The 13,827-nt window shown below is 38.6% G+C and overlaps 1 protein-coding gene across 1 annotated transcript; it reads left to right on the top strand.

The window, feature by feature from the left end:
- Window positions 1–691: 691 nt before the first annotated feature.
- LOC106158744 (uncharacterized) lies at window positions 692–11,602 on the top strand. The gene is made up of 15 exons (XM_013534826.2): window positions 692–890; window positions 1,181–1,313; window positions 1,541–1,619; window positions 1,804–2,007; window positions 2,242–2,380; window positions 2,621–2,755; window positions 3,051–3,166; window positions 3,707–3,843; window positions 4,273–4,919; window positions 5,254–5,378; window positions 5,614–5,741; window positions 6,056–6,399; window positions 6,781–6,931; window positions 8,303–8,359; window positions 10,302–11,602. The coding sequence occupies exons 1-15, from the start codon at window positions 737–739 to the stop codon at window positions 10,375–10,377; spliced, it is 2,625 nt and encodes an 874-aa protein (XP_013390280.2). The 5' UTR covers window positions 692–736; the 3' UTR covers window positions 10,378–11,602.
- The last annotated feature ends 2,225 nt before the right edge of the window (window positions 11,603–13,827 follow it).

Here is a 13,827-nt window from a genome sequence, read left to right as displayed (position 1 = left end):
ATTCATCCTATCACAACTATGATCCAAAAGTATAACCAGAAAGTTCAAAGGACCGGTGCTTCTTCAAATCTCAATCACGACACTCATGTATAGAACTTATTCAAAACTTTCAAGTACCTTAGACTGTGCGCAATTGTACCTAGATAACCCTCCATAAAAGCTTATCAACACTGTGGTGGTTAAACGAAAACCACATCGTTTTCTCACCATGTGCTAACTCTAAGACCCCATTTACATGATACCCTCTCAATGTTAGCCAATTTTATGGCACCCGCCATAATTGCCTGACGACGATTCACCTGAAGTCATTGCGGTTACCTTATCCTCCGATCCACACAACGCTGATACCCGACTGCAAATAATGTATACATATCTACCAAAACGAAGTGATGAGTACAACTGTGTATGGCATCGAATACACATTGAAAGATCGCACGCAATCGTGACATTGGGGGACGTAAAATGTATCGAGCCCGCACTCAAACGTGAAAGCCTTTTCATGTCACCTCGCGTTGCACATCTAAAGTTGTATCATTGAGCGTTTTTAGTGTGACTTAGTGTAACCCGATTCTTGAGTACATTTCTAGGAAAAATAAGGCGTTAGTTGTATTAAATATAGTTGTAAAACCCAAACATGGAAACTGTTTTTCATTCATCTAAACTTGCATTTCTTTTTCCATTTGCTCAGTGCCCACCCCAAGGATTCTGTCTAGAAGACATAAAGCTTCAGGACATCATGTTTACGTATGAGGAAGCTAAGGAAGCGCTAGACAAATGTAGAGGAAGACCAAAACGCAAGATCTATCCTCTGTATAAGAACCCCAGAAAAAGCAGGGCGTGGCCAATGCCTATTTATTATGCTTTTAACAGGGCAGAAAATGAAACACATGGTGAGCAACACAGTCCTTCATCTAATCAATCAATTCTGTGCACTTTCGAAGCATATTTTTTGGGATAGTGTTTTGGAAAGAAGGTAAACAACACACCACAAGCTAAATAATATAAATTAATAAAAATAATGTGTATATTTCGCTACACACAGTAATGCTGACTCAACGTTACGTTTAACATCATTAGCCGTCCTCTAAACAAGCACCCTGTTATACAAGTGACTGTAATAAAAATATCAGGCTTACGGAATTATCTTAATTAAATTCTATCTGTGAATTCTCATTTCAAGATGAGGACGAAAGAGAGGTGATTCGAGCGGCTATCCGCCACTGGGAGGAGAAGACGTGCGTGTATTTCCAGGAGATACTTGACCAGAGGGAGTTCGATAGCACGGTTATGGTATTCGTGAAACCCATAGGAGGGTTAGTTCAAGGTTTTTTCATCAAATTTGTAAGGGTTATATATGGTTGGTGATGTGCAGTTAATCAATAACAAACAGTAGTGTGTGTGTGTGTATGTGTGTGTGTTAGAGAGAAAGAGAGAGGAAGTCAATATCAATACATATAATAACATGCAAAGCTATGATAAACCATATGGGACTGTGGATTTAAGAATAAATCATCAAGAAAAAAAACTCATTTTCTTTCAGGTGTATGTCCTTTGTAGCACGCTTCCCATACGCCACAGGCAATCGCCAGCCCATCTACCTTGGCCCCGAGTGTATTCACGTGAGTTACGCTTTTCAAAATGATTACTGCTACAAGCGATTCCAGACTTCGAATGAAACAGCGCATGGAATACATTTTATCTTGTACAATTGTGTCGATACTTTTTTCATTTGGGGATAAGGATGTTCTACAACTTGGATTATTTGTAGAAGTACATCTCTTAAAACGTATATATCATTTACAGAGATCGGTGGTCTCACACGAGCTTGGCCACGCGCTTGGGTTGTGGCACGAACACGCGCGGCCAGACAGGGACGACTATATCACAGTGATGTGGGACAATATACTCCAGGGGTTTGAAAGCTCCTTCCGTATGGTATCAGAGTTCAGCGCTAACACCAGCGGGGCGCCTTACGACGTGGGGTCTATCATGCACTACGAAGCTGGGGTGAGATAGTTTTCCGTTTTTAACGACTGGAGTAGAAAAAAAAAGCAATCTTGTCTCTTTTGACCGAAAGGAAATATTAATCTGAAATCTTTAATGAAATGTCCGATGAATATTTACTATACGTTCCACATGTACATTGAAATCTTATGCAAGTGCATAACCATAACTTAAGGTTTGTGGCAACATTAACACTAGAATCCCCATTCTAAGTATCATTATCGCTGCTTTTTTCAGATCTTCGCATCTCAGTGGAATTACAAAACCATGAAAACCCAAGATGCGTTGTTACAAAAATCCATGGGCCACGCTGAAAATATTGCATTCTATGACGCAAAGACCATCAACCGGTATTACTGCCAGGGAGAAGGTAGAGGTGAGCAGATCACATGCTACACACATTGTGTATGCGTATTACGCACTTCTTGATCACGTAATACGCACTGTTTCTTAGGTGTACATCATTTTATAGTGTAATAGTTCTTGTTGGCGACACGTTATCTACATAAGGCTTTGTTTCTTACAAATAACGAGCATAACATACTGGAATTTAAACATGACAAAAATGACGCCTCATTCGTGTCCAGGCCTTATGAATGATTTTGCTTCTACCTAGATTCCTGTTATTGGAATAAATTGGAAAGAAAGTGTGGCTTTGATGGTTACCAGCACCCTAACTACTGCGACCGCTGCGTCTGTCCTGACGGCATTGGCGGCACTTACTGTTCTACCACAGCGCCCTCTGTAGGAGGTGAGTTTTGAATCTCTTACTATTTGTTACTCTAAGTTTTTTTTTTTTTTAGCGTACATTAAATGAAAAATTACATATTGCCATTTAACGCTATTTCACCAATATAACAAAGTATCACACACATTTAGTACTAAAGGAGAATCTCACATTCAATAGACTATTCACCTGGATAGCCTCATTTCCTGAGACAGTTACTCAAGATATATAGACATGAAAATATTAAATGTAAACAACAGTTTAAACACCAGCTGTTATACCAACACAACAGCTGATGGAATCCTTCTGTATTCTCCAGAAAGTTGTGGTGGAGTGAAGGTTGCTAACAACTACTGGCAAATCATACGATCTCCAGGTTACGTCAGTCGTAGTAGGCAATACCCCAAACAACAGGAGTGCAACTGGCTCATCAAGGTTAGCACAACTTCCTTTTTGTTTTCCATCTTTCGGCAGATAACTGATTGATATGTGTCCTCCCACTCTATAAAGTCCACTCACTGCCACAATTAAATTTGTGATGAAATAAATACAAAAAGTCACATCCCTAAACAAATGATAAGTGCCAAACTTAATTTCACAGTCAAGTTTTCTGCTTACAATACCCACTTGTATTTGAATGGATCTTATCTACTACTTATATACTTATACCGGGTACTATTGCAGTAACTTAAAGAGTCAGCAAATGTAAAACAATTTCTCTGCTTAATAAATGTTTATATTTATTGTTATTGAATTTGACGTACTGAGTAGCTACATCTTTTATTCTCAGAACTGACTTGTAAGTGCCATATAGGCAACATGCAGCGCCTACCGTGCATGCCTGCTTTTAATCCAGGACTTCAGATATGTTGACTATGTTCCTAAAACAGCGATGGTTGACCCATACATTTGACACACACAGCGCATGTGTACGTTTCATCCATCCCGTTTACCATAATCTTATCCATGTTCCAGGCACCACAGGATATGAAGGTAGAAATGCGGTTCTCGGGGCCCAGGTTTGGCCTCCATTGTAGAAAGTATTACCTGGACACGTGCGTGGACTACGTTGAGGTCCGGTATGGTCAAAGTCTGGGAACAACAGGCGCCTGGTAAGTGGATTCCATTTGCTGTCGAACGGTGTCGTGGTAGTATTCAACGCTTGAAAGAAATAGACTTAAACAAAGCTACTGTTCATCAATGAAATGCTGCAAATTGCTCAGATCTGTTGTTTGTAAAATACCTAACACTAAAAATCAAATGAACGTCCACTGATGTTCGGTGTAATACTGGTACGGCAGAGAAATGTTGACGATAAATACACAGATACATTTAATTAGGAATCTTATATGACTGTATACATATACCCTATCTACAAGTATACATGGAGGGGGAGGCTACAGGTGCCCTTTGAATTCTCAAGCAAATGAAGCCATTGAAAAAAAAAATTATCTACCTTTCGAATTTGTTGCCATCTAACTGGGAAGCAATTCTTTTCCTATACAAAAATCACTTCACGGTGACTGCTTTCTTCTTTAAAGGTTCTGTTGTACAGATAAACCAAACGCTACCATGATCTCGGAGACCAACTTCGCCACCGTGCTGTTCCGTTCCTCGGAGACGAAAACTCTGCCCGCCAAAGAGAGGCGCGGCTTTCAGATTTCGTTTCGAGCCGTCTTCGTGGAGGAAACGGCAGAGAGGGTTATCTACGATTCTAGAACTCCGCGTCCGAGAACTACCAGGAGAGTCATAACGAAAATGCCAACAACTACAACGACCACTACAACTACGACGACAACAACAACTCCGACAACTACGACAACGCCTACTACTACTACTACGACTACAACTACAACAACACCTACTACTACGACAACGCCTACAACAACCACGACTACGCCAACGACAACAACTACTACACCAACAACAACAACTACAACGCCCACAACTACTACTACGACACCAACCACAACAACAACGACGCCGACAACGACCACGATCGCAACGACGACCACAACCACGCCCCGACCCACGCCCTATGTCTATCCTGGGGATCCGTGCGCACGTGAGCCCCTCGAGAGACCGTGTGAGCACTTTGGCTTCCAGGACCCGGATGCCTGCTACAAGTGCATCTGCCCGGATGGGTTTGGCGGCTGGTACTGTGAATCTTTCGAGTGGTCAACTGGAGGTGAGAGAGAGTTTGTGAGAATTTGCGAGAGATTGACAGGAATTTTTAGAAAGTGCAATGACATTTGGTTTTTTGTTAGTAATTATGTTGCTTTGGATACTATGAGAGCATAATAATAAATATTTGGTTGTCATTGAATTCCTTTAGCTGCAAGAACGCATTGTTACTTCCTATATATCAGATTTGATAGAGCACACAGAAGAGGGCTGAAACCTGACGAAACCTGATAGCAAAATATTTTAACCAACACTTTCATGCTCAAGTAACGAGCTCTGGTATTGTGACCAAGTTTTAATGCCCATAAGTATACCTAAATCTACTTACTGTTTTGTAGCTGACGGCTGCGGTGCTACTCTCTACGCTGAGAAAAAAGAAGACAGTTTTTACTCTCCAAACTACTGGTCTCCAGAGCACTTCTTCTCCTACCGTGGCGGGCAGACGTGTAACTGGCTCATCAAGGTGGGGATATTTGGACTGTCATTATACTTGTGATTGACATTATTATGACACAGTATTGCATCTTTGAAATTCGGAAACAAAGTATTAAACCTAACTGGTGGGTCTTACTGCATCTTTTTTGCGTGCTGAAGCTTTGGTTTCTTTAAAGTCAAATTCGACAATAATAACGCAGTGCCGGAACAAATAAGTAGATGTACAAATAGATTAATGGAAATTAATTGGCTCTTCTCTGCAGTCGCCAGAGGGCACTCGCATAGAACTTCACTTCAGCGGGCCTCGCTATGGAATGTACTGTGAACCAGATGGGTGTGTCGACTACGTGGAGATTAATTACGGACAAAAATTGGTCGAGACATCCAAAAGGTAACCACATGTTTTACTTTGACAGGCAGTAGCTGTTATGTATTACTCTGTATTTATTGTCGGAGGGATACTGCCCAATGGTTTATTTGTGCTGTTATATTTCAATCTCGATAAGCCCCTATTGGAAAGATTTTCGACACTTTAATCTTTAGACACTTTTAAAAGGGGATGCCTCATCTCGTCCCATAGTTCCAAGAAACTCTTTTTTTTTCAAATGGTCACATCTATTATCTGTTTTTCTAAAGTTCTATTAAATTCATAACACTCTTCTTGTCGACGGCTGTTCTATTACTATTTTTTTCATTCCTTTCCAGATTCTGCTGTATGGACAAACCAACGACGTACATATATTCCGAAACCAACGAAGTTTTGATTAAGTTCCGCGGTCTTGCAGAAGGTCTAATGGGATACGGAGAACGCCATGGGTTCCGCCTAACGTACAGATACCTGCCAGTTACAGCGCCATCTACAGCAGAAACCACCACGGCAACTACCACCATTCCAATTCCCACCAGGATGGTGGTGGAAGAACCCGGATGTAATGATTGTGAGCATGCGCTGACTGGCACCAAACTTCCTGCTTGTAAAAGGAACTATTACTATTGGAGCTATGACGTGTGTTGTGATAATTTCATTAAAGTCGATGGAGAATGCATAGGTATGAAAACAAAGAAATATTAACCTGTATTGCTCATTACAAAAACTAAGCCTCTGTCATTTTAAGGCTTGTGTGTGTGTGTGTACATATTCGTCATTTTTATTATACACATAAATTGCTCTTGTAATGGCTTAGGCGAGGGAATCGATTTTTCCCAAACTTCTTCCAAAGTTTCCAGGTAAAACTGTACGGTCTTTTTACTGTCAAAAATTCACACGATTCATTAATTGTTAGATTGTTAAAAATCCATTTAAACACGAAAAATGCCATTCTTTACTATAAATCAAAAGAAATACACCCCCAATCTCTATTTAATACCTGGAATCTTTAACACAAAATATACTGTTGTTATAAAATATCTTTATCTCATTTTTCCTTCAGTCCCTGACTCCTGGTCATCGTGGTCAAGCTGGTCAAAGTGCAGTCGACCATGTGGTGGGTGTGGCACTCGCTGGAGGGACAGAGGCTGTGAGAGTCGACTACTGGACAGTATTAATAGGAAGAGAACTATACCTATACTATGCGAGTCAACGTGAGTATTCAAGGGTATTTCCTATAATTTATATGAGTTTACAGATAGCTTTAGGCTGGGACCAATATTTGGGTCCCGGGTGGGATGGGGTGGGGTGGGGTGGGTGGGTGGTGACTGATGAAGGCCTACAAAACGTGCTAAAAAGTTGATAATTACCGCCTGTAGTATTCAGCTAGACGCTGACTTAAAAAAAGGACAGCGCCTTTCTGTTGGTCTGGGACAAAAGAAACTGCTAACAACTCCCCTGGCGGCATACGGTCTTTATACGAAAAGAAACAGAATAAATGGATAAATAAGTAGATTAAATAAGGAAAACAAATAAAGTGGACATTAAATTATTCCATTTGCTTGGATCTTGGGCACATTTCACGTTTATTCAACATAGTCATCGGTTGCAGAAAATGAAATGAAAAATGGGCATTTTCAGCGAAAAAAAACAATAATGCATGAATTTCAGAGTAAAGCTTTGTCTGTATACAGTGTTTAAACAAGACGTTAGTTTCGGTATCATGCCCTGTTAGAAAAATATTGAAATTTATGGAAATGTTTTTTTGTCCACGGCCATTCTGGAGATCCGATATACAGTTTACCACAATGACCGTCATTTTATAGCAGGAAACCATTTGGAAAAGTAGTGACCCGTGCACTTAATTTTATTAATAAAACGTGACTATAACAGCCTGTGATGAATAGGAGTGATAAAAATCATTCCTGGACAAGAGCTAGTCCACTGGTGATAAGACTTTTAGCCTGGCTCTGTATAACATGGGAGACAAGGCCTTACAAGTGGAGAATGATGAAACGGTTATAAAACAAGAATTAAGATGGATATCCATTAAAACGCTATTAGACACCTGAGAGTGCTAAATGCTTCCGGTTGTAAAACGCAAGATGCATGTCTTAATGAAACGCTTTAACTCATTGAGAAAATTTTTGTGCTGCCGCTACGGATATAATGCGCGTTTAAGCGTTTTTCTTGTCTCTGGAGATCATGTCTAATTTTAACAAATTATGGCAACGTACAAACACGCGCACATGGTGGCGCGAAGAAACATGCACATGTACGCCTCTCTATGACTCTTAATTTGAAATATGCTTCAACAATTATTTGGTTAACTGCGTAATTCATGAAAATCTTAACTGAATGCCCAGGGTTGTTATGAGAATAGTTGTAAAATAATAAGTGCCTATTATCCTCAACGTTACGACAAATCTTAGCTTTATGCGTATTCTTTCAGACCAGTCAGTATTTCTATTTTAAAAATAAGTATTCATTATATTATGCTATTTATTACATTTAAATATGTCATTAACTACTTCAACATCTTTATGAAAACTGTATGAAAAGATTGTATTTTCTTATGTTCACAGGGAATATGAAAGATGCAACTTCAATGCGTGTGAGTGTACCGGGGACCAAAACGGCAAGTAAGTAAATTCAACTGTAACAAAAAACTAGTTAATATAAAAAATGCAACAAAACGGACACAATCCTTACATTCTGAACTTAATCTTGTTTACCTTACAACATGTGTAAACAAACAGTTTGCTCTAATAACGTTATTTACGTCATGGAAGACGTCATTTCAAATTGCAGAACATCAGAGCACGTGAGAGGAATTAAGATCGTCACATTTTTGGTCTTTTGGTGCTTGACTCTGACCCTATCTTGGGACATTTGTAGAATTTAATTTCCCTCAGAAGGCCCCATCCCGTGAATGTAGTTTAATGGTTATAGCGATGCGCACTGGTACAAATTGACCCAACTGCTTCGTTTACCACCCAGCGTGGTTCCAAGCACCCAAAGGTACTTTTAAATAATTTGAAAAAAAAAAGAACGCTGGGTGTAGTAAAAAAGTTTTAAAACAATTTATGATACAACCCTTCTGTTAAATAGTTTCATAATAATGTGATTTTTATTATACAGTTGCATTAACATGTTCAAATCAGTGTACATCACGTGATATTAATATTTATCTAATGATTAGGGAGTAGTAGTTTTTGAACCATAAAACTTAATGTGTTGTCTAAAATTTTGTCTCAGTTGTGTGTGGAAAATAGAATGGATGATACGAACATTCTGTTCCTCTGGATCCCGTTGGTAGGTTTGACTCATACCCCCTATCTCCACACCCTACCTAATTACTCGTCGTATCCTCACTCTCAAACTCCTTCCTAATCCCCCAACCCCCTCCCCAATCCCGAAATGAAGATGCATTATTAAGCCTGGTTCCTTCCACCATCACAACAAAGAGTCTCATGTAGGTGTGTGTATCGTACACGTGTATCCCTACAAAATAACTATGACTAGTTACTGTTTGAAATTAAGAATTTACCTATAAAATTCTGTTCGTTTTGTGACAGTTGCAACCCCTGTCGGTGGACATTTGGATGGAATAGGGGACACTTGTTTTAAAAAACAAAATCATGGCCGCTATAGGTACAGTATTACATATGCCCTTTCCTAAGCCCCCCCCTCCACCAATCCCAGAACAGGGGACACTTAACTTGACACTGATATTAAAGCCACTATAGTTAAGGTATTGAAGAAACATATTTTCCTCTCCCCGTTTCATTTATATATACCTACTATATTTATGCATTCTTCTTTCCTTTGCATAAAATCATTTTATTCTTCATCCCGTTGGTTTCCCATCACTTCATCACATACAGTATCTTCCAGATTTCCTCTGGTGAAATCATTACCAAATATTCATCCACCTGTCTCCTTGAGCACCATAGTACTATCCTCTTCTATGAATATAGCTCCCAATACAGTGAGATATTTATATTCCTCTATATATTGCCATTCGGAATGCAAAATACCACCTGACGTTGCATATAAACATGTTGTAAAATGAATGTTATATATGGACCACCAAAACCCTACCCAGAATAACCTTATCATTCATTAATATTGTTGCAATAGGGTTGCAATAATTATAAGTACATGTAGCAAACTCATTCTTTAGCAGTTCTTTCCTCTCTTATTATACCAGATATACCACTTGGTACTGACCGAGTTTTAACGCATACAGTATCCTATTAAATGTGTACCGAATTCAATGTGTAACGATATGAAAGTACGCGTATTCGGAGGTGGTTTTAATGATGATTATTGCATATGGATAAAGATAATATGAAAATGAACATAACACAGGACGATAAAAGCACTGAATTGTAAATTAAAAAGCAAAAACTTAACTTTTTGTATCTGAGGCTTATCAATTGAGAGCCTATTGTCTAACGGACAACTGTATCATAGAGTTACAAGAGTTACAAGATTGTTGAACCACGAATTCCATGTTTTAATGGTGTATTGCGAACTCAATGGAAAATATAATTATCAAACATTTCATTTATTTTCCAGGATGTCTAACATGTGCAGTGAATGTTGCGAGGGAATGAAAAATGTAAACGGAGAGTGCCAAGACGTAAGAAGGTGACGACAACACGGAGTAGAGTAGAGAAAATATTATTTAACAACTTCCATGATGAGCATGGGGAAACAACCACAAAACCAAACAAGTTGGGGCTCAGGGACAGTAACTACTGGTTCAAACGATTGCGTCGACCACGCGGACTTCATAAATGAAAGGAAACATCGGTGACCAGTTGAAGTTCTTTTGAGGCGCATGCGTTACTTATATTAATGCCCTGAACAACTACGAGCACTTCCAATCAGGATCTGCTAAATGTTTATCTCTGTCCTTCGAAAGATTAACTTCCGTTGGAGATGTTTGGAGTGAAAGAAAAAACTGTTTGAAATTTGTCTATACGGCACATGAGGAAAACAACTTTCAATAATCCGGATGCTTCACGTTTCTATGGGCATTACTGCTCATATGTTAAAATTTGCAGGACGGACACCATCTTTCAAAATCTCTAGAAGCCCTGACAGTTTGAAATACCCTTCACTGATGCAGGGCGCTTTTCTGTATCATACGATGTCAATTCGATAGGACTGAGGCTTGAACGCACCCTACCTCAAAAAGGGGCTGAACATATATTTATTATTTATTTATTTATCAACCCCTTTGATAAAGATCTCGCATTAAATGTGTAGCTGCTTTTGCTTTGGAGCTTTTGGTACACAAAAGGTGACATAAATCGGAATCATAAAGAATTTACGTCTTCCAGTAAAAAAAGAAAGCATGAACCTTTAGACCAAGATAAACTGCAGATTCTATTTAAAATGACTATGCACTGAAATATACTACAGACGTCAGACTTGCTAACAGTATGCAGAAAAGGCGTTTAAAGTTGCTGACAAACGGTTTTATTTGACATTAACTAGCATTACCATATGGAAAAAGGTGTGTTGTTTTCAAGACTACTTTCAAAACAAACAAGAAAGTGGATCAGTTATTGAGGATAAGATTTACGGTGGCAGTTAATTAAATGACTGACAATATTCATCGTAGAAATGGGATTAAGAGAAAAAGAAGTTCAACGCCACTTTTTGGTCATGAGTATAAACCTGATTATAATTCTACATGTTCATATACGGAGCGGAATTCTCTCTCCTTTCTGGAGTCACCTTAAAAACAGAATTATAAGAGCAAATGAGCAATTGTGAATTTTAAATGGAGAAAAACTACCTTTGTAAGTGCCCATAGTTTGTACATTAACAGCATTATTAAACCGGCACCTGATGTTTAAAGTTGTGAAGATTATGTGTCCTGTTTCCACACGTGGGGAGTGTCTCAAAAGTTCCCGCACACCAAGCTATTGTACATGTCTATTTTATACTTTCATTGTATTTCTCCTCAGAATGCAAACGTGAGAGTATAGGAAAAAACGGCGGTCGGAATTACAATGTGTTTTTTAAAAGCATGCTCTTTAGAATTTAGCTGTGGACACAAACTAGAAAACGGATGATTTATTTATAATGTGTCACATATACACTTCGGAAATCCCTCAACACTTGAAAATATCTTCGCTTGAAAGAACATGCTTTTTCAGCTCACTGAAACCGTATAGAGTAAAAGGTACTAGTTATATGCTTCAAGCAACTTTTTTTCTTTAATTTACGCAAGTTTCGACATACTACCACGGATTGTAGTGAAGTATAACCTTAATTTATTGACCCGTCTCTTTTGAAAGAGCCGCATGTAATGCACGTAGTCAAAACGGTCATTATCTCGTAATATCTGATACACATAAAAAACAAAGGCAAGACACGCGGTTTGCATACTTTTGGTTCTTCACATACTGGTCCCGTCTGCGTCAGTTCCGCCGTGCGTGGCGGTTTATGTATTTTAAAATGCGGAGTAGTTGTCACGTTTCTTTGATATCTGTCGAACTTTTACCTTTCTACACACCTGTAACAGCCTTCTCACGTGATGGAATGTCACGAGTTTCTGAATAGCTCATTGAGAAAAGAAAAGAAAAAGAAAAAAAAAAGATTTGATGAAGTATATACTGACTGGCTGACTGGTCGTGAATATTGAGGAAACGCACGTTTTATGGCGTTATAGTTTCACGTGTGTAGGTTTGAATCCAGTAGTTTTAAATCTAGTAAACCAAAGAACAAACAACGACGTTTGTTATTTACTGTATGTTATTAATGTGTATGTTTAGCGATTGTGTCATTTTGTGTGTAAACAATATGTATTATTTATCCAGTATTTAAAGGAAAAATGTATATTATACCCGTTATATATCATTCATGATGCCTCAGTTTTATAATACTCAATAAAAATAATAAAAATAAAATAAATGTTTTTGTGCTTTTATTGACATCATCTTCACATGAAACCAAGAGGAAATGATTGCCATTTACGTTGACAATATATGCCAATTACTGGACCAAAACCAGTAAGGAATACGGGCTGGGTCAGAAGTTCACTACCTTATTTTTGTTTACCCCAATCCTTAAGTCATGGCTATATCCTTATGAGAAATGTCATTATGACCCCACGGCCCAGAAATGAAGTGCTCTGGTTTGCCACAGTTTACAGTTAGCATGCACTTAGAGTAACCATGCCCCTTCGGTTACTAAACCACGCCCCTTCAGTCACCAAACCACGCCCCTTCAGTTACTAAGACCATTCACTGGGGTGCCACGACCTTTCAACGTGAGCAGGGAAAAGTGACAAATTCGTATATTTACGGAAATATAGAAATATTATATAGTAAGTTGTACATTAAGTATCAAAGTCCAAGTTTCCGGTTTTTCTTCCTATTCCGAGAATTGTATAGTTAAATATGCCCTTTGTCTTTTTATCGCCGTTCATAAAAAGAAAAAGAGAGGCTCAGTCACTCAATGTAGGCCAAGAGAGAGCGCTATAACATAAGCAAAAACTGGTGTCCAACATATATATTGGCCTATTCTTGCAGGCTAAATCGCGCAAGTTACCTGATCCGTAAGTAAGTCATGTCGACCTAAAGCCCTACATGTAGCTGCTACACAATAAAAAAACACATTTTTTGTCTTCTCTCACGAGTATGTAACAAAACTAAAGGCTGCAAATAATTTATGCTCAAGAAACTTTTAGTTATAATTGCAATTAAATATGCAGTAAAACCGTGTTGGTCTATAATTGTTCAGATGAGGGAGATCTGTTTGAAATCAATATCACAGTTTTCAACTCAGAAACTTTGCAGTAGCGTCATCGACCCGAGTGAGTAAAGTCACCCCTCTGTGCTTTTGATGCGGCAGAATTATATCCCTTCACATGACATTTTTTTTTCCGCATTATCGAGAGGATTAGAGAAATTGCCTTATGTATCGATCCCCTTAAATCCCTGGTACACAGGTTACGTGCATGAAAGATTTCCCCATTCTCTCCCCATTGGGCAATATTTGACATCCAAAGTAAAATGTATGCACCATTGAACTTTAAGATACATCTATGATTTATAATTATAGGAAAAATTGTATGGAAAACGGG

The sequence above is a fragment of the Lingula anatina genome, chromosome 8 (genome assembly GCF_051362555.1).
Source record: "Lingula anatina isolate TDL-2025a chromosome 8, LinAna3.0, whole genome shotgun sequence".
Classification (NCBI taxonomy): Eukaryota; Metazoa; Brachiopoda; class Lingulata; order Lingulida; family Lingulidae; genus Lingula; species Lingula anatina.
This window is presented reverse-complemented; position numbering and strand designations above follow the sequence as displayed.